The 21916-nt window shown below is 32.3% G+C and overlaps 2 protein-coding genes across 2 annotated transcripts; one reads left to right on the forward strand and one right to left on the reverse strand.

Moving 5' to 3' along the window:
• The first annotated feature begins 6604 nt into the window (after positions 1 to 6604).
• Positions 6605 to 10098, forward strand: LOC106759625 (BTB/POZ domain-containing protein At3g08570). Its single transcript, XM_014642895.2, is given in 6 exon segments — positions 6605 to 6887; positions 7377 to 7443; positions 7829 to 7925; positions 7928 to 8985; positions 9260 to 9722; positions 9836 to 10098. Coding segments are annotated over 6 exon segments (1779 nt in total). The 5' UTR covers positions 6605 to 6810; the 3' UTR covers positions 9853 to 10098.
• A 1909-nt stretch (positions 10099 to 12007) lies between these two features.
• LOC106758053 (4-hydroxybenzoate polyprenyltransferase, mitochondrial) lies at positions 12008 to 17670 on the reverse strand. Its single transcript, XM_014640958.2, has 8 exons — positions 17095 to 17670; positions 15933 to 16068; positions 14492 to 14613; positions 13942 to 14011; positions 13683 to 13832; positions 13194 to 13329; positions 13011 to 13107; positions 12008 to 12635 (listed from the first exon to the last, which is right to left on the reverse strand). The coding sequence occupies exons 1-8, from the start codon at positions 17499 to 17501 to the stop codon at positions 12566 to 12568; spliced, it is 1188 nt and encodes a 395-aa protein (XP_014496444.1). The 5' UTR covers positions 17502 to 17670; the 3' UTR covers positions 12008 to 12565.
• Positions 17671 to 21916: the final 4246 nt, after the last annotated feature.

Genomic DNA, 21916 nt, shown 5'->3' on the forward strand with positions numbered 1-21916 from the left:
TTTTGTGCTTAGTGAACTGTTTATCTTGATTTGAGATAAGCGATTGGACGTAGGATTGGTAAGATCCGAACCATTATAAAATTCACAAATTTCTCTCAATCTTACTCTTGTTATTCATTATTATTATTTGCATAGTAAGTTTAATTGAGTAGAAATTAAAAGGCACACGTTTATATTAAATCCCCTCTTGGTTTGTTATTCCACGCTAACCATTCCGCTACAGCCGCTCTGACACAAGAATGGAGAAGAAATATCCAAGAAATAAAAGAAATGTTGTAAAAATCCAAGAATCACAGAATGGGCCCAAAAAGAAGTAAGAAATCTAACAGGAAGGGAAAGAAAGAGGGAGAAAAAGGTTAAGATGTTGTGCAATGACTTTATTATGTTGATAATAGAATTTTAGTAATATTACTCATTTGATTCAACAATCCAAATGCTAATGGGGATAAAACAAATGTACTACATGTGTTCATAAAATGTTTCTATTTAAAATTATTTTTTTAAAATAAGTATGTATACAAAAATTAAGAGTTTCATCATGTTTTTATAAATTAGTTAACTAATAAATAAAATAAAAAATAGGAGTGACAAAAAAAGGTTAAGTTTGACAGGTCAATCAGGCCAAAAGAAGCGAGTATGGACAACTACTTTAACTCGGTCATTCGACATATTTCATCTCATCCAGTTTGGCAAACCGACAAGTCAATTCTACAAGTTAGTCTGTCAGCTTGGCCGATGTCTAATACAACTTGAATGAAGTATGATGTAGTTTGGTCAAGATTTGATAAAGCTCGAATGAAGTTTGTACAGCTCGACCGAAGTTTGATGTAGCTCGGTCGAGGTATAAAATAATCGGGGTGACAGTCTGTTTCAACCCTTTCTGCTCGGAATTAGCTTAGAAGTCCATCATTTACTCGTTTTCATGTAAAAAGTCAAATAAAAAACATACAAGCCAGCCCGCTAGCCAGGCAAGCCAATAGCTCAACGTGTCAGGTTGTAAAAGTCATCATGTTCTTAAGTTGTGATGCAGTCCAACTTAGCTCGTTTTTTGGCGGACAAAGTTGGGTCAGACTTAAATAGGTTGGATTGACCTGTTTTACTATCCCTAGTTATGGGTCTATGTTTATATTGGAATAATATTTACATGAGACATATAATAACAAAATGATAAATAAGAACCAACACACTAAATTATTGAAATTTAGTTATAATATTTGAATATGATCTAGGACTTAATCCTTTATACAACTCTTGATCCAAATAAACGTATATTGAGCTATTTCGTACTGAAAAAACTTAAATGATCTTATTGGACCATACTATTTAATATGTCTATTACATAAAAACATAGATAAATATTAATTTTACTTACATAATATTTTCTTTCTCCTATTTTTTTAATCTTTTTAATTCATTTATAAATATTTAATTTTATGAATAAACATGTTTGATATTTTTATTTAAGAAGTGAATTTCTAAAGGAGCTTTTATGAAGTCTCGTGTAACTGAAAATGAACTTAATAATTTAATGTTGATGTTCTTCCATCTTTTTCTGGTGTGGTTGTTTGTTGTTCCTTTTTCTTTCTTTTTGTCTTCGTTATCCCTAAACTCTCTCGTTCCCACTGCATAAATCAAAGAGGTTTCAACATTTGTGAATTCTAGCTTCAAAAACGACATCGTACCAGTGCCTACAAAGATTTACATAGAAGGAGAAGAGATCGTTCTAACCACGTCCAAGAGTTAATTAGATGTAAACATAATAGAAGTTATACCTTAATTTGAAATGAATGAAAAATTAATGTTGTGATAAATTATTTTTATGATAAAAATAAAGTAAATTAAATTACACTTCAATTGTGTTGTATTCAAACTATTAACTGCTATAATTTTTAAAGTGTTTGATTTAAAAGTGATAGCCTTCTATCATTGTTGTGAGTCACATCAATTATTTTACTCACTCTAAACATATTATTCAATTTTAATTCTCTCGTCATTTCTTTATTGGTAAACAAAAGAAAAAAAAAGTATGAATAAATGATTATCAAATAAAGTTTGTTATGTTCTATATTATTATTATTATTTAAATAAGTTTATTTATAAAACTTTTAAAGAAAAATCAAATAAATAAATAGAAAATTTAACTTACACATAAGTTAAAAAAATAAAAAAAAAACATTATAATTTTTTAATAAATTAACTAATACCTAAACTAATTCCAACTTTTAAAGTCTTCATAAAATATTTATAAGAAAACTTGTTTAAACATATCCCATAATTAAATTATAAATGCACAAAGAAATGAGGGAGAACTCATATCTAGAAAAGAAAATATCTAGTTATACCCAAACAATAAGGAAGAAATATAAATACCATCAATGATCAATAATATGAAAATAATATTTATGACTAATAAAATTATTATTATTATTTTTTTATTATTATTAAATTATCAACTATTAGTTACACATTTCTTTGATGAATTAATTTTTCATTTCATTTTATTGCAAAGCTCTTACTATATTTAGCTTTAAGGTAGTTTTAAAACAAACCAAAACTAATTGTTATTTTATTTTTATATTCTTTGAGTTTATTATTATTATTATTCACAAAATACTATTATTTTAACTATTACAGTATTCTATAAATAAAACATTTATTAAAAAGTTGGTAGAAATTCAAAAATCTAGAACCCCAAGAACAACAAAGGGTTTCTAATTTTTTAATGACTCAATCTCTTTTATGTGATAATTTGTTAGGGTTTTTCCTTTTTGGTTCACGAACAGCCATGTTACTATTGTGAACAAAAAAAGTATGAGACATATAAATTCCAATAAATAAAATATGAGACATATACACCATTCATACAATAACTTATTTAACAGTATTTTTTATGTTTAACTGTCATTGGTATGACATATATAAATAAAATATTTGGTGTACAAATAATATTCATATAAAAAAGCTATTCACACATTCTTTTAAATACATTTTCAAATGTAATCTGAAAATACCTTTTGAAAACCAGTCTCGAAAATTTTTCTTTCTTTTAAATACCTAAAACAACTTCTTCCTATACCTCCACTCATTTCTTTCTCTACTTCCACATTTCAAAAATAGTCTTGCGATCATGTTTTTTTTCAATGAATTTCAAAATTCTTTAAAATTTTCGAAAAATTCTTCAACATATTTTGAAATATGTTGAATTCAATTTCAAAATCCTTTTAGTTATAAAAAAAAAGGTGTAGATTTTTCTGCAAAGAATAATTTTAAAATTTTAAAAAAATGGGGCGTGTAAATAGAAATGGATGGAGGTGGACGAAGAAACAATCTTATTTGTTTTTGTGGTTGGCCAAATGGCCCAAGTAATGGATGGTGATATATATGTGCAAACACTGTAATTCACTTTTTCAGTAAGAAAGAAAACTAATATGTGAGATATAATCCAGGTAGCTTTGGAATTATTTTTATTTCTAACTTTTTGAATTTTTAAAATTATAATTAAATTTTAGTTTAATGACTTTTAGCAATAAATTAGTTTTAAAAAGTCATGGTGTTAATAATAATAATAATAATAATAGTTTCTTTGGTCAAAAGTTTTACATAACTTAGATAACAAAATTAAGAGTACCTTACAGACATTTTGTTTACATATAATCTATTAATATATTTTATAAAACTAAAACTGTGACAAAGTTTAGTCCTATTTAGAATTGTGATAAATTTATAATATTATAATTAAAATGTCTCCCAAAGGCAAAATTGTTAGAGAATTGAGATTGAATTCCAAAAGAAACTTCACCTTGAATTAGTTATTAACCCTAACTATAGCTTAGAGATTTGATTTCAGAACATATATATTATTATAGCCTTAATCATTTTGATCCCATAATAGTGGCTGGTGGTGGTTGCTTGATTTTTAAGGGACGTGGTAATGCATATATATATATATATATATATATATATATATATATATATATATATATATATATATATATATATATATATATATGCGCGTGTGTTTGATAGTTTACGTAAGGGTTTTTCAGTTGGTACATTTTAACAAAGTGTACCAAATTTTAGGTTATAAAAATGTTTCTCTTAAAAAAGAAAACCATCCAAAGGTATTTTAATAATTTTAAAATTTAATTTAAAATAAAAAAAATAAAAAATAATTATTAAAAATTCTGATTGGTGCATATGAGGAGTTATTAACTTTTATTTTATTTTTAATTTTAAAAACAACTACCTTTTATTTTATTTTTTATTTTAAAAACCAACTACCTTCTAAAAAATATAATGGTTTAGGGTTTATAGAACCGTTTGGATTTATAGAATTCGTCTGGGTTTATAAAACAACTATCTTTTATTTTATTTTTTATTTTAAAAAACAACTAACTTTTAAAAAATATATAATAAAAACTAATAACTTCTATCGTACGATGGATCAATCAGGATTTTTAATAATTACTTTTATTTTTTTTTATTTTAAATTAAATTTTAAAATTATTAAAATACTCTTGAATTTAAAATTATTTTTTTAATAGGAACATTTTTGTAATTTAAAACTTGATATATTTTATTAAAATATATCAACTGAAAAATTCTTTTACGTAAATTAACAAATCCCATATATATATATATTCCATTTGCATGATTTGCTTTTCGTCATTGGGCTTATGTGAACTAGGGTTTCATTTTTCAAAATAACTATTAGAATACCCTTTTTTAATTTTTCATGCATGGCTGATTATTAAACATAAACATATACTTTTAACAACAAAACAAACACACTCTTAATCTTGATTAATCTTATTGACATTACTTTTAAGACAGATAATCGAACCGTTAAGGTGTAAGACGCGCCACAGCATTTCTGCGAGGTTAGGATTTCGTTCGATAAAGTTATAGTTGTTGTCGGAAAATGATTATATTTGTCATGAAGCTGCATAAAGTATGAATGGTTAAATTATAAAAGGTTATGCAGAAATGAAGGAGAACTTTGGTTTAAAAAAGAAAAAGGGAATAAATATCTAATTATACCCCAGACAAGGAAGGAATATACCCGTGACATGATGCAGTAATTTATTAATTTTAATAACTGAAAAAAAAAATAGTGTGATGAGTGATGAATAATAATATATAATGAGTTGGGAAAAGAAATAAGAATGCAGAGATGTGTAGTGGTGCTGTCTCTAATAATTGCATCTTTATTGAGTTCCGTGTCACCTCAGTGACATTGATCCATGCCACCAACACTCCATGTCAGATGTCTTAAGACCACTTTTTTTCTTTCTTTCTTTTCAAACAAACAACCAAACCAACCTCTTTCTTTCTTTCTTTCTTCTGCCTTCTACTATATCCAACATTCACCCCAAAACCTTCATCAAATCATCTCCACTGTCATCGTGTTGAATAATATATGACATTAAGGTAAAAGAGTAAAATAATGATAAAAGTGTAAAATTTTATATTTTTTAAGAAATAAAAGAGTAAAAAATAAAAAAAGATAGTGTTGTAAAAAATTTAGGGGTCTCAAAATATCTTTTTTTTTTTATCGTGATTGCTGCATGTTCATGGTGCCTTTGCCCTACGTGTCACATCTTTTGCTTTTCATCCTTTGCTTCCTATCCTATCTTGTGCAGGGATACTTCCATGGTTTGGTAAGATATCATGAGGGTAAAAGTTCATGTTAAGGTGATAATCAATGCCATACATAAAAGTGTGTGACCAATTTTCAATCATTGTTCTTATCTATCTATCTACTAAAAATATGCAGTAAACCAACCAAGTAAGCAGAACATTTTTATACTGGTATTTAATCAAAATTTACTGTAAAGATAATAATAACAACAGCAATAATCTCCTTATAAAGTATACTTATTATGATTTCTGGTATTTACTTGTGACTTTTGTCGTNGTTTTATTCATATGATGTCATATTCATGTATATTCACAAGATGTANGAGTAAATTTCTTGATTAGATTTTACTTATTTTGTAGTTAGACAAGATTAAGCTAAATTCATGACTGGGTGGAGCATTTGGGCAGCATTTTAACAGTGTTTTGAAATTTTGAAGTTCATTTGTAACTCCCATACAAAACTCTTAAATTAACAGTTTTTATCAGTAAAAGAATTTGAATATGGTGTAGTGTAACTGTATGATTAATGGGCACTGTTAAGACTATAATTGTAACGTCTGGTTTTGGTCATTTCAATTCAGAATCGAAACCCAATAAAGCAAGTGGCACAGGCACANCCCTGTTGTTTGTTTATGCAAAAATTTACCACTGGACTCAGTCTTTTAGTTTGTAACGTAAAGTGTCAACGTCCAAGGCCAACAATGGTACTTGATTAGATAATTACATGTGAATACGAAGTCTGAACACTGTATTTGTATAGTGTATTGCAATAGTATTGTAACGCAAAAGGCAGAAACAAAAGCAGCCAAAAAGCAAAAGATGGTTCAGCACTGGTAAGAAGACCATAGGCTGGCTANTACTACACACAGCAGCACATGTTATGAAAACGAAAAGAAAAAGCTAAGTTGGATGTATGTGATGGCATTTGTAAATAAATGAATGCTATGGAGAGTGCCTTTTGGGGCGTTTGCTCCAAAATATTCCTGAACCAGCAATCTGCCCGTACGCATCGTTTGATAGTTTAATCATCAACAGCCACAGCACAAGCCTCAGTTTGTGCTGCTGTTCCTGAAACATACNCAGATCAGGCAGCAGCAGGAGTTTCCTTTTCTCAACTCTCTTCACTCTTTCTTTTAACAGATACATAGATAGAGAGATAGACAGAGAAGCATGGTTTCTGAAACCTCCCTCTCATCTTCTAAACGCTCTCCGGCTACTCCTAAGTTTTGCAACTCATTCACTACTAGGTAATTCAGACACCTTTTGTTTCTTATTTCTCTCCTTGACTGTGTATGTATGTTTTTTGGGAGTGTCATAAACTTTCCTGCCTATGTTTCTTTTGAAGGTGAATTGAAAATGTAACCTCATGAGCTTGTTTTGCTAGTCTTATTTTCACCGTAGTTCTACTTTACTGGTTTAGAAATTAAAGCATTTGATAATTTTTTGATTGTGCATTTGATACCTTAGTTTGTCCTTCCTTTGGATTTTGTGGAAAAGGTTATGCATATTATCCAAAACGGTTTTTATGGTGGGATTTTGGAGATTTTTGAGCTAGATAGAGATTATCTAAGTTCTTTGGAAAATTCTAGGTGAACAGATGCTTAAAGACAACATTCTTATTTCTTTGCTTTGTNAGTTTTTAGGGTGAAGGGTGAAAGGACTCAAGGATGCTGAATCCATGCATCCTTGACAGGATTTTATAATAGTTGTCATCCCATGTTTTCTTTTTGTTGCAGGATTTTTGCTGATGTTGCCGGAGACATTACAATTGTCGTTGATGGTGAATCTTTTCTGCTACATAAGGTAATTCTTTTGAGATGATGTTGAAAACCACTTGATACTTTCATGACTAGTTCTGGTTGTCATTAAGTTGAGTTTTATATTCTAAACTGTAGCCATGTGTTTAATTTGGGCGTCTCTTTTACCAGTTGCTATGAATTGGGATATGGTGAACAGTATGTCCAAAATTGATCATATGCTAACAACAAACTAAAAATCAACCACTATTTGCCAAAAGTCATGCCTACTTTAAGATATCAAAGAGAAAAGTTGATGACTTCTATTTGGCTTCTTTTGAGTGCAAAATAGCTNCACCAGTCAACTCAATAATACTNAGATAATGTATTTGATTGTACAGAAATAAAAATCTATTTAAACTAATGTCGTTAGTTTGTTCTGGTTCATGAAGTTTCCCCTGGTGACTCTAAGTGGGAAAATCCGGAAGATGGTGGCTGAAGCCAAGGGTTCCAATGTTTCAAACTTGGAGCTCCTCAACTTTCCAGGGGGCACCAGACATTTGAACTTGCCATGAAGTTCTGCTATGGGATGAATTTTGAGATTACAACATTCAATGTTGCCCGGCTTCGTTGTGCAGCAGAGTATCTGGAAATGACAGAAGAATACAGGGAGCAAAACCTCATTTCAAGAGCAGAGATTTATCTGAATGAGATTGTTTTTCAGAGTCTTCAGAAGTCAGTGGAAGTGCTGTCCACATGTGAAATGTTGCCTACAAATATAGTGGATGACATTGAAATATCAAGTGGATGTGTGGAAGCCATTGCAATGAATGCTTGCAAGGAGCAGCTAGTTTCTGGCTTATCTAAATTAGACTGTGATGGAGAATCTAGAGAGCTAAAGGAGGATTGTGTTGCCTGGTGGGTTGAAGATCTCTCAGTACTGCGTATAGATTACTTCCAAGGAGTTATTTGTGCAATGGGAAGAATGGGGGTGAGATCAGATAGCATTATTGCATCACTGATGCATTATGCTCAATCATCTCTGAAGGGTATTGGAAAATGTCAATTCTGGAATCCATCAAGAACAAACTCAAGTCCAACCAGTGTAGAAAAGGACCAGAGGATAATTGTGGAAACTCTTGTGAGTCTCATGCCAACAGACAAAAGCTCTGCCATTCCCTTGACATTTTTGTTTGGCATGTTAAAGATGGCTATCATGTTAGGTTCAAACATTCCCTGTAGGCTTGATCTTGAAAGAAGGATTGCATTACGGTTGGAAATGGTCTCATTAGATGATCTACTTATACCATCACTACAGAGTGGAGACTCTTTGTTTGATGTTGATACAGTTCACAGGCTACTGGTGAATTTCTTGCAAAGGGTCGAAGAGGAAGAAACTGAAGATTGTGGATATGAATCTGATGGGCTTTGTTCTGCAGGCCATGGTTCCCTGCTAAAAGTGGGGCAGCTTTTAGATGCTTATTTAGCAGAAATTGCACCTGATCCGTACTTAAGTCTACAGAAATTCGTTGCTTTGATAGAGATACTTCCTGATTATGCTCGTGTTATTGACGATGGCCTTTATAGAGCCGTGGACATTTATTTGAAGGTAAATTTGCTTGAAATATAGCGCAGATCTATCTCTGATTCAAATAGTTCGGTGCTCCCAAGTTAAACATCATATTCTCAATCATGCATCGGTTACACTTTTAGTATGATTTAAAATATATTTATCTTAAAAATCAACAAACATATATGATAATTCATGATTAGACTACTATATGAACATGAACAAACCTTTACACTTTTAGTGCATATATTATTCAATGTATACCTTTTCCTTCTCGATGTTGATAGCAGCAATCTTTCTGCTCCTTGTTCAGGCACATCCAGCACTAACAGAGCAAGAATGCAAGAAGCTGTGCAAGTTGATAGACTGCCAGAAGCTATCTCAAGAAGCATGCAACCATGCAGCACAGAATGACAGGCTTCCACTGCAGATGGTGGTGCAAGTGCTGTACTTCGAGCAGCTGCGATTGAAGAACGCGTTGTCAGGGAGTTCAGGAGATGGGCTGCTATCACAGAGAATAAGCAGTGGTGTTCCAAGTGCAGCCATGTCCCCTAGGGACAACTATGCCTCTCTGAGGAGAGAGAACCGAGAACTGAAGCTGGAGATTTCAAGAATGAGGGTTAGGCTGAGTGAGTTGGAGAAGGAACAGATGTTCATGAAACAAGGCATGATTGACAAGGGAGGAAATGGAAGAACATTCTTAACATCACTTTCAAAGGGTATTGGGAAGATTGCAATTTTTAGTGGTCAAGGAGGAGGAAAGCGCCAGAAATCAGGTAGGAAGTCTCGTGGTTCAGAGGGGAAAACTGGTAGAAGTAGGAGACACTCTGTCTCATAGATATTGTTCTTCTCTACTTAGCTAAAAACTCTCTCTATTATACCTTATCAGGTGCACACAACGTGTAAATCACTTGATCAACAGCTTCTCTTCATCTTGGTCTTAAATTTTGGCAGTTGAACTTGATATCCCACATTCTCCCTTCCCTGTTGTACATGATTTCAGCTTCTGAGATAAGGTCCTTGTTCATTACACAGTTACACCAAGACAAAAGCACAAACATTTCAATGTGTAGCATCATCCTCACCTTGTCCTAGGGACACACTTGAAGCACTTCCTTTCCCACTGATAAAATGTACTTATTTATTGTCAAACTTGTTGCTTCTTCTATTGCTTGAAAAGGAAAATGTAACATATGCAACCAAATACTGAAATGATTAACCTTAGATTAAAGTTTCTGTAAGTTCTAATGGCAAGATAAAACTAACTTGGCTTATGGTGTCTGTCAGGGAAGTGACACCAGTAATTGTCTTCATCCATTCTGCCAAAATCTCTTTCTTGGTACGTTACTGGCATGCAGTATGTTTGACAAATCCGAAACATTTTGTTGGTAGATTTAAGACATGTTGATTTCTGTAATGTAATGCACTCCCTTCTTGGTGACAAAAATCTTGACATATGATTTATTCTCTATTTTCTATGCAAGGAAACAGATCACAGCTACTTCCAATTAAAAAAAAAAAAACTTTTTCTCTTTAATTTTAGCTGTTTTATAATATATATATATATATATATATATATATATATATATATAGAGAGAGAGAGAGAGAGAGAGAGAGAGAGAGAAATGGTTTGGAATTTTACTAAAATTAATATTTGGATCAAGCTTTGAATCCAAATTCAAAATTTGGATCAAATTTTAAATTCAAATTTTTTTTTATAAAAATAATTTAAATTGAATTTTGTAAAATTTGTGTTGTCAATCCGAACTAATATATCTTGATCATTGGTTCGTGTTCGTCCGTCTTGATTTTCAATTTGTCCTTATCTTTGACTTCTAATCTGTCCATTCTCGACCTTCATCCGAGGGTGGATTATCTCATTTTTCGACTCAACTTGTTTTAACATTTGGTCCAACCTGACTTGACTTGTCTCGACCTTTGACTTGGTCTGACTTATCTCGACCTTCTGTCTAGGTTTGCCTTTCTCAATCTTTTGCCCAAGTCAACTCCTCTCAACCTTTGGCATGGACCAACTCATCTTAACCTTCTGCTGGGAAAACCCATCTTGATCTTCAACTCGAGGTGGTTTTGTTTCGACCTTCGACTCGTATTGACCTTTACCTCAACTCGGTCCATGTTAACCTTCGGCCCGAATCATTTCAACCTTCAACTCAGCCCGTCTCCACCTTCTACCAGCCCAACTTCTCTCAACCTTTAGCCTCATGTGTCACGATCTTCGACCTTACTTATCTTGACTTGTTTCAACCTTTGACTCAACTTGACTTATCTTGATATTCAGCTAACCCTACCCATCTTGAACTTTGGCCTTGCTCAACCCATCTCAACCTTTGACCTGGATTAGTTAGCCTTAATCTGCAGCCTAGGTTAGTCCGTCTCAACGTTCACTTAAATATGTTATCTCGACTTTCGATTTAATTCAACACATTAGATTTTTCATATTTAAAAATCTAGTTTAAAGGAATGAATATCCAATCCAAAAAAAATTATAAAATATAAATTAGATTAAAATCCAGATTTAATAAAATAGATTTTAAATGGATTAGATTAGAGAAAAATACATCATATTAGCATAAATTATCATATTAACACAAATGGATTATTTTTGTCCACCCATGTTCTTTCTAAGACTAAACATATAACTTTAAAATTTTACAAGGTTAAAATATTTGTTTCAATCTTGAAGGCAAAAATAAATTTACCTTAATTTTCAAAATCTAAAATTATAAATAAGTCAAATAGAGTTTACACTCTCCAATGTTTGCAAACATAACAGAAAAAAAAAATTAAATGTTATTAATCTCTAAATTTTGACATGGAATTGAATTTTTTATTTTCTATATAAACAACTCAAATACTAACATAAAATACATTATACAAAAAAAAAATTAATGTAATTGGATTAAAATGACTACATCTATTTGTTTTAATAGTTTACAAATCAAAATATATCAAAATTTTACACTAAAATAAATTTTAATTTTGCATCAAAGTTCAGAAACTAATAACATACTTCACAAAAAAAATGATGGATTGTTATTCAACACAATTTCTACTACTTTTTCAAACAAACCGACAAATTTATGTTCTGGAATGCCTGAATATCTTGCATCATTGCAGACTGCTTTCCCAAACATGTTAATTTTCAATCCTGCACAAGTATATCTGATTTTTTGGTCACAAGCTCAAGTGCTCCAATGTTCAAGTTGTGTATGTTGTACAACACTGGTTTCATTCTTTGTTCAAGTCGTATTTACATAATAACAAGTCATTCAACTAGTTAACCACTTACCAATCCCTTCCACTTCAATATAATTACTAGTCTTCCAATTCAATCATTACAAATATTGTTCCAATGAACACTGGTAAAATGGAGATTCTTGTACACAAATATCAGGTCAGTACCTTAACCATGTTCAGTTAGTCCAAAAAAATAACTAAAAGAACATGCAAGGAATAAAGCTCAGCCATAAATTAATTGGCTCTGAAAACTTGTTATACCAAATAAATGTAATCAGATACAAAATCCTAGGACAATCAATTTAAGTATGGGCACAATTTGTAATGTGCTGATGTATTCTCTATAAGACAAAACATAACCCTATGATGAAAGTCTGCCAGCTAGAACTCCACCAAATATGATAGCTCCAAACCACTTATTTGAGACAAATCTGAAGGAAAAATAAAATAGTCAACAAAAATATACCAAAGTCAGCTCATAATGTTTAATTTGTTACTTCAGAAGTTTTCAAACATACTGCAATGATCAATAAAAACACTTGAAAAGTAATAAAATTGAGCAATCACTGAATTTTGAAGGGGTTAGTTCTTCTGAGGTCTGAGGGTATAAATATGATTTCATCTTATGAAAAACTGAAAGTGAAATTTGAAAAAGTTTATGATAATCTCAAAACTGCTTTTTCATAAAAACTTTCTGAAGCTCAAAAAGATATTCTAGCCAATAAAATTAAGAACTGAGATCCTTTCAGAATTTCATTTTTCGATAACAAAATCATGAATTCGTGCAATGAACTTCCCCAACATACTTCCTGTTGCAATCAACACGTGATGAAAGGTCAACTGTCCATATTTGCCAGCCTAAGTGTCCAGATGCAACTGCCAGAGATGCATAATACGGCCAGCCTGCTTCACACAAATGAATCAGAAAGTAGAAACAATTGAAACAGTCACGAAAACAGATACAATGGAATGGCGTAATAAACTAATACCTATTTCAGCATTAAATCCGCTAAGAGCAAGACCACCAAGGCATGCAATTCCAAACCCAGTAATCCACTCCTTTGTTGAATCACCAAAGCGCAAAGCTGTTGATTTAACTCCAACTTTCAAGTCATCTTCTTTATCCTGAATGCCAAGGTTAGAAATATTCTTAAACACTAAGAATTTTGATTGCATTGCCTTAAACAAAAGATTCAAGTGGAGGATAACAAGTAGTCTTGTCATTGTACTTTTTGTTTCATACAAACTTAACTGTTAGAGACATGACAAATCATCTGAACATGGTTAAAAAGTTTACTAGCACTTTTACACCTTCCATTTTTTAAGCAGAGCACAACTAGCACATTAGCAGGCAGAACTTCGGGAGTGCAAGAAAACTCATCAAGGTACACAACATATAAATGCAGATTCTGACACAGTTAAAGACAGAGGAGCAAAACCATAGGGATTACATCTTACAAGAAGCAATAATATTTTACCTGATGTGCATAGATAGTATCATACACAAGAGTCCAAAATACTCCAGAGGCATAAAGTGGCAGCACAATAGATGGGTCCAGACTTCCTTTAACTGCTGCCCATCCTAACAAAGCCCCCCAATTAAAGGTCAACCCAAGATAGGCTTGAGGCTAACCAATTTAGTTACAGGAGAGCATCATAATACCGCATAATAAGATCATGCATAAGAATAATAATAAAGAATTAAGAATATAAAAATAGAAATGAGGAAATTCTCACCCAAAATGTAAACCTCTTCATGAGGGGATAGGAGAAGACAAGCAACAAGGATGAGGCACCCAAAACACGACTGCAGAATGTACACAAGCCAAAAGAATAAATAAAAATTGACAAAATTCCAATGGAACTCAAGCAGAAGGATGCATGGCACTTGCAAGCCATGCGAAGAAGCTAAAGTAGGACTTGCTTACTTTGAGAAAAACTTTTCTGTTTTCATGTCTTACTTTTACTTAATTTCAAAAATGTCCCATAGCTTTCATTTTGTTTTCTGTTATAGAAGATCTGTATAGGAAACAATGTAAATTTTAGTATTTTCACTGATTCCTAAGCACATATTTGAAAACAAAAAAGAAAAATGTATATTTGGCGTTACCAGCTTTGCCAATTAGGGTTGCATAACCCCAATTGATGACATGCAGACAGATCATAGTTCCAGAAAAGAAGGTTCTATAATTAACTGATAAAGTGTGTTTACAAATTTAAGTATCTACAGTGCCAACATAACAAAGATAGACCTGATCCATTTTGGAATTTCAAAATAAGAACGAACCTGTAATTATTCAGTTGTAGAAGAATTCCAAGACCTAAAAGTAATTGAAAACCAAGAAAACAAAGTCCTTGAAATGGTGTCAAAAGACCACTTGCCACAGGTCTCAATTTTGTACGTTCTACCTGCAATATACAATGGTATACAGTATCATTCAGAACATACAATATAAGATCAGCTATAACAGGGAAACAAAAGTGAAACATTTCAGAAAAGGATAGAGGGGAGAAGTACATCATCACATGCTTACTATATATGAAGTGTTTTAACTGAAACGAAAATCACCAAAGTAATGTTATATCAATAAAATCAAATTAAATAAGATAGGTGTTTGGAAATAGAAGAAAGGGAATGTTGTTAGTTACAAATCAGAGGGATGTCAAAGGCCACACCCATCATATCTATAAATAGGAGGATAGGGAGCACTGAAATCTGTAAACCTTTGTGGGAATAGGGCAGTAGCTTCATTGTAAAAACATGGGGGAGAGAGTTCTCTCCTATTTCTTGTTCTTTCTCATCCTATTGAATAAGATTTATCTTTTCTTTCCCATTCCCAATTCTTGGTTCCTAACAATAGGTGTTAGAGACTCAATTAGCTATGGGATTAGAAGGGAATGGGAGCTCGATACCTATCTCATTGGCCCAAAGTTTGGAAGGTTTACACTGGAAAGAATGTATGATGATGACAAAGAGAAGTGATGGGCTAGAAGTAAGAGAGAAAGGGAAGGAAGGAGTTAGTAACTGAACAGTGGAATGTGATTTTGGAATATAGGAGAGAAACAGAGTGAGGAGAAGATATCCGTGCGTACTATTTTGTTAGTTATGGATAGCTCTGTATACTATGGGTAGAACTCTTACAGTAGAGACACTATTCTACTGAATTTTCTTTTATCCAAATAATACCCGGCATCTTGATTCTCCATTTTGCTAAATTCCTTTCATTTTACTTATTGATGCATTCAGTTTGTATCAATAGCATCCAAGGTCTCCAGTGCTCATCTCAAGGCCCTTTGTTTCTACTAGATCTTAGTCCAATCCTCTTATCAATAAAAGAAGTTCAATAACAAGGTTCAGGAAGAAAGGAGGACAAGAAATCCCCCTATATCAAGCCAAAAAGGCAGGGTGGAGGACAACCAAAAGATCAAAAGGAAGTTTTGTGCACTTAAATTGATATAATTTTATCATATTGGAAACATGATAGGTACTTAGAACATGAAATTATTTTGTACAGATTATAGAAAATAAAGATGACTCACAGGGCATGTGAAATGTTAAAGCATTAGAGTTGCCACGACTTAGCATTCAGTTCATTCCCCTATTAGCATCTATTATCTTAGTCGAACACATCCAAATAAAAACAACCCTGCCATAATAATTTGCGACTTGATTACTATCTCATTATCCCCTATAACAATCAAAGCAACCAAAAAAACGTAACATTTACCATTGTATCAATATCCCGGTCAAGAAGATCATTAATGGTACACCCGGCACCTCTCAAAAGCAAAGCCCCACATGCAAACAGAGTCATCATTTTAAAATCAGGAAGATGACCCGGGGTTGCAGCCATGGTAATTGACCTAAATGCATGAAAATTAGAGACAACAAAAAAGAGAGAATAGGATTTAAAGAAGTGGTGACCTTTTTAGGTTCATATTTGTTTCACATCATAGGGACACTATACATGCGTTTAACCTGATGAAACAAGTTGTAGCTTTCATGTTCATTGCCAAATCAACCTTAGATTGACAGAATAGTCTCATGTATAAGCTTAGAATTGACCAGGAGATTAATAAGAATGACATAGGCATGCAATAACAAGGTTGAAATAAATGAAGTATCACATCTAAATTACAGAAAAGAAAGATCTCTTTTAGCCTTAAAAATTCCTCAATTCATTACCCAATTCTTTTTATTTCCAAAAGTTTAATATCCATGTGCTGTCAACCGAAAGAAATCACCATTGACATAACTTTAAGGAGGTTATTGTAAAGTCAACAAATTTACTGCAATTGGCAATTTGTGATTGCATGATAGTGTATAAATCCTTTGCAGGCATAGACAATTTTGTTTAATTTCTATACCCTGCCAATAAAAACTCATCATTGTTTGACATTAAGGTAAGTATTGTAATCTGTAGGTGGTCCGATGGAGGCACCACAGCGGATAGTATGATAGGCTCAACCTCGATAACATTTGATACCATATAAGTTTAAGCCTGGCTCATTTTTATCCAAGTGGCTTCTAGGATGAGGTTTGCCCACTTGTATATTTTAATTTGGCCTTATTCATAATCAACTTTGAATTGTGAAAATGTTAGCATATTGGTATTTAGAGACTTAGAGTCTGCATGGAGAAATATTTCCATAAGCATATGCATAAATTAATTTGCAGAAACTCTTTGCTATTAGTTTCTCCAGAAAAACTTATTCTTAACTTAAAGAGGTGTTTATTTCATTTTTTTCTTCTTAGTTTCTTCAATTATAAGTGTTAATAAGCAAGTCTATCTACACACCATTAAGTTTAATGTTTATAAACAATCATGATCTGTGTTTTTATGAGAGTGGAAGCATTTATCCATAAGATCAATAACTAAGAAATCTTACCAGATACAAGGCCATAGGAGCAACCACGTCCCAATTGGTTTATCAAGACGAGCAAGGCGAGCATAGGGCTGAACCTGCTTTGGCAAGTACAAATCCACCCAAGTGGCGTCCCCTCCACCACCACTACTTACACTACCACTTTGGTTCTTGTTCTCCTTCGAGGGCCACGTGGACACGTGTGCAACAAGATGAAAATTTGAGAGAGACCCAACAGTTTTACGATACTCAAAATTGTAATTTTGTAGCTGGGATGGCTTGAACGGGGGATTTAGAGTGGGGTTTGGGTTTTGGGTTGCAAATTGTTGAGCGGAGCTCAAAGGGTTGAAGATGGCAAGGTGAAGAGATGCTGAAGAAGAAGAAGGTTTGAGAAACCTACGCGAAGCACGGAAGATCAAAGACGATGCCATGTTCTTCAAATGCAAGCTTTTTGTTTCAAATTTAGGATTCTAAAATTGAAAAGTTGTTATTCTATAAAGCGTCAACAAAGACATTTTCTTTGCAGTGGTCACTACCACTGTGGTAGTTCAGAGCAAGGTGTGATCTTCAAAGAAAATCAGGGTTAAATCATGTCGTATGAATAACATCGTAGTGATAAAGTATTCTTAACTAATTATAAATTATTGAGCTCGAAACCCTTAATCTTCAATTTAAGTTTAGCCATTCATTCATATTTTCAATATGCATCTACAATTTTTCAATTTTTAAAAATATATATACATGCAATTAATATTAGGGTATTACTCCCTGCACCCCAGAATTACTAACCGCATTCCCACATTATTGAAAAGACTAAACTACCCTTTATTATTGCTACAATCACCGCTCTGACAGCTCTTAAAGAAGAAAAAGAGAGAGGATACACTAAAAAAGAATAACAGAGAGAAAGCGGAAAAAAATCTCAGTATTCATGTAAGTCTTATTTTGAAAATCTTGTTTCAGAATACACATCATACATTTTAAAACTTTTATTATGAAAAATTTTAGAAAATTTCAAAATATGTAATCCAAAAGTTACTTTTACAAAATGTAGAAATAGTAATTTGAAAATTTGGGAGGTGTGTGAAGATATTGGGACTGCGCAAGGAGTAAAAGCCTGAAAACTTTTACCAAACAAGTTCAACTTGGGCTATTTCTTTTTGCGTTCCAGTTTTTCTTCCCGCACCATTCTAACTTTCATAATCTCACATTTATCTTAGTTTTTTAAAAGCTTTAATTGATTTTTGTCTTTCATCTTCTCCTCTCTTAGTTTAATACATATTTTAGTCCCTCAATTTGTAGGGTGTGTTCAAAGTTATTTTCCTTTTTTTCAAAAGTTCACAAACGTCCTATATTTTGCAAAAACAATTTAAGTTGATCCTTTTTTCTTACGGCGTTAAAAATATAACAATAGAGTTGCTCTGCTGCCCAAAATTAAATTACCTGTCCAATTAGTTAGCAAGCTCAGCCAATAAGAGATTGTCACGTTACAGTCCCTTTTCCACTCAAAAGCTTTATCACACTTCTTCATCTTCTTCAATCAGTGTAATCATCGTCACCATTAACCAATCACACTATAATAATTGCCAAGAAACAAAAAATTAAAGTGAGGGAGAAAAACCTTCAAAGGGTGAATACTAGCTTTGAGTACATGAGATTGTTGTTCTTCGGTTTCTTTGCTGCTTGAATCAAGTGTTGACGTTAATTGAGAAGAAGAATCTAACGTTTGATGAGCGTTTTTGGGATTATTGGTGTTGTTGTTCTCTGATTCCATCTTCTCCGCTGTGAAATCCATAATCGCACGCTGCTTCCCAAACCCTAATCCCCTTTTCCCAAACCCTAATCTCTAATCGCGCGCTGTTTCAGAAATAATTTAACCTATTTTTATTTATGTTTATTCAATTTTGTTTTATTGGGATAAAAAACTTCACTATCTTCGATGGTTGTCCTCTATCTCTGCATCGTTGTACCTCCAAGTCCTACCTTCGTCACAAAGAGAATAATAAGTCACACCTTCATCACACACCTCCATCAATCTCACTCCCTCTACAACTTGTTTTAATTGGTACAAAAAGATTAGGTATATCATTATGTGATTGTGATTGTTGGATTTCAATAGAACTTGGTTGTTGATGAAGAGGAGGAAAGGGAAGAAAACTCCAATGCATTCCAAATTGCCCAATCTGGATGTCATTATTAGATTCGAAACCCTTTTTGGATTGCTCAATCCAGTACAGTTTTCTCAAATTGGCCAATCTAGAGTAGGTTCTTAGATCTAATAATGACTTCCAAATTGGGAGGTCCAGTATGCATTGGACTTTTTTTTTGGCATTTAGTGTTTTTGTTGGTTGGGTTTGGTGTAGTTATGTAAGTGGTTTAAGGAGTAGTTGTCTATTATTGTTATGACGATTTTTGGTATGATGATTTTGATATGATCATTTTCATACTAACTGTTGAAAGTCTCACATCAACTAGAGATAAGGTCAATTTATAGTATATTATAAGTAGATGCAAACCTCACCATATAAGTCAATTTTGTGGGGCTGAGTTAGGTTTAAAGCCCACTTTTTAACATGATATCAGAGTCATTGTTAGAGCCCATCCTAATGAGATTTGTATTTGTTGGACATATCATTTCGTGTACTATCGGGCCGCTACTGGACCACCCATTATTATCTAGTCTCATGCACGAGATATATATACCTCAGCATGAGGGAGATTGTTGGAAGTCCCAAATCAACTACATATAAGACCAATTTATAGTATATAAGTGGATGCAAATATCACCTTACAATCCGGTTTTGTGGAACTAAGTTAGGCTTAAAGTCCACTTCTTAATACAGAGAAATGGCTAGAACAGAAGGTGTTGACTCTACAACAATTGAAAGCAGCAAAGATGGTACAAGCTACAAACCCACAACATTGGTTCGTAGGAGGAACCATAGTGAAGCTCTAGATATGAACCTTATTGCTTTGGTTAAGATGATTGATGACGGTCAAGAAGAAGGGTTCCTTGGAGGCCCTTCAGACACCTCTTTGCTTGTATTTACTATGTTGATCATGTGGCCTTAAAACTCTGGAACGATGAGGTAAGTAAACAAAATTAAGATTCTTGTTTATTTGATGATTAATTTATAATTTATATAATATGATAACACATATATTCATGTCTAGGACTAAGGAGAGTTGACACTAGTATCTCATGGTCAGAAGCTAAATAATTAGGGGTTCCTTATGCGAATATTGAGAAATATGTTTTGAATTCTAGGTTGTTGCCTTTGTTCCACATAAGTTATGGGACGATAGATAAGGGGTTGTTATCTTCCTTTATGGAGAGGCGACATAGGGAGACAAGTACATTTCATATGTCGATCAAAGATATGAGATGTGTCTGCAATACTTCATTTCCTTATTGTGGGGCAATTTTTTCCATTTGTTCAATTGGAGTTTGCATCTGTTGTCGTAGTTTTGGTTGACTTGTTAGGGATAGAATAGTCAAATGCGACTTCAAAAATGATACAATGTTGTGGCCGTCATGTAAGACTAAGCTAGTTGAGAGATGTGTATCGGGAGTTGTGCATGAAGAGGCATTGGGAGTTTGTTGCACATGCATTCTTGTTACATCTTATGGGGTGCACTACATTTGCAGATAAATGCAACTTTTATTGGTGTATTGTATTTGCATCTAGGGGTGACAACAAGATGGAGTGGGTGCAGGTTTCATTATACATCCCCATCCCACAATAAAAATTCATCCATATTCCCATCCCCAAGCCCAGCGAATATACAATCTTTTTCTCATCCTCATATTCATCCATTATTTTAATGTTCCAAATATCAATTAAATCCTTTTTATAAAAAATAAAAAACACAACAAAGAAATCACAATATTACTATCAAAATATTTAATATTAAAAGAACATATTTTTTCTTCATAAAATCAAATATTTAAAAAAATATTATAATTGTATAAATCTCTAATGAGATTTCTTTTATATAATATTAAAAATTTATGATATATCACTTAAATGAAATCGCACAAATAATAAAACTAAATTAATAATATTTTGAATTTAAACATAGATTCTTCATATTTTAAACTTGAATTAAGGGTTTATACAATTAAACACTTAAAATTAAGAGTGAAACATTCTCATAAAAAAAATAAACAATAAATAAAAATATTATAAAGAAGTAAAAATAATCAAATGTATGGCCCAAATTTAATTCAATAAAATTGAGAATATCCATTTGAACATAACACAAAAGAAAAAAAAAATGTAATTAAGATTGTATTAAGAGAAAAAATACCTTGAAAATTAAGGATTAGTGCAATTAAACACTTGAAGTTGAGAATAAACATTATCATGAAGCAAAAAGAAACAATAAATAAAAATGTTGCAAAAGAGTAAAAATAATCAAATGTGTGAACTAAAAATTATTTGATAGAAATGAATTGAGAACACCTATTTGAACATAACCATACACGAAGGAAGAATGTGTAACAAGATTTTCATAAAAAGAAAGAAAGGTACCTTGAAGATTTGATTAAACCTTGAAGAACAAGTTAAACAATTAAGAGTTTATAACCAAAAAATAAAAAGAAGGATTAGAAAACTAAGGACCAAAGGAACATTTTATATATATATATATATATATATATATATATATATATATATATATATATATATATATATATATATATATATATATATATATCCCATCAAAACGGAGACGGGTTTATTTGTCATCCCTAATTGTAACTGATTAGGAACTTTGGGGCTTGTGGCGGATATTGTTTAGGAGTTTCTGCATTAACCTACATGTATAAGCAATTAGGTGATGC

Source organism: Vigna radiata, chromosome 4, assembly GCF_000741045.1.
Source record: "Vigna radiata var. radiata cultivar VC1973A chromosome 4, Vradiata_ver6, whole genome shotgun sequence".
Taxonomy (NCBI): domain Eukaryota; kingdom Viridiplantae; phylum Streptophyta; class Magnoliopsida; order Fabales; family Fabaceae; genus Vigna; species Vigna radiata.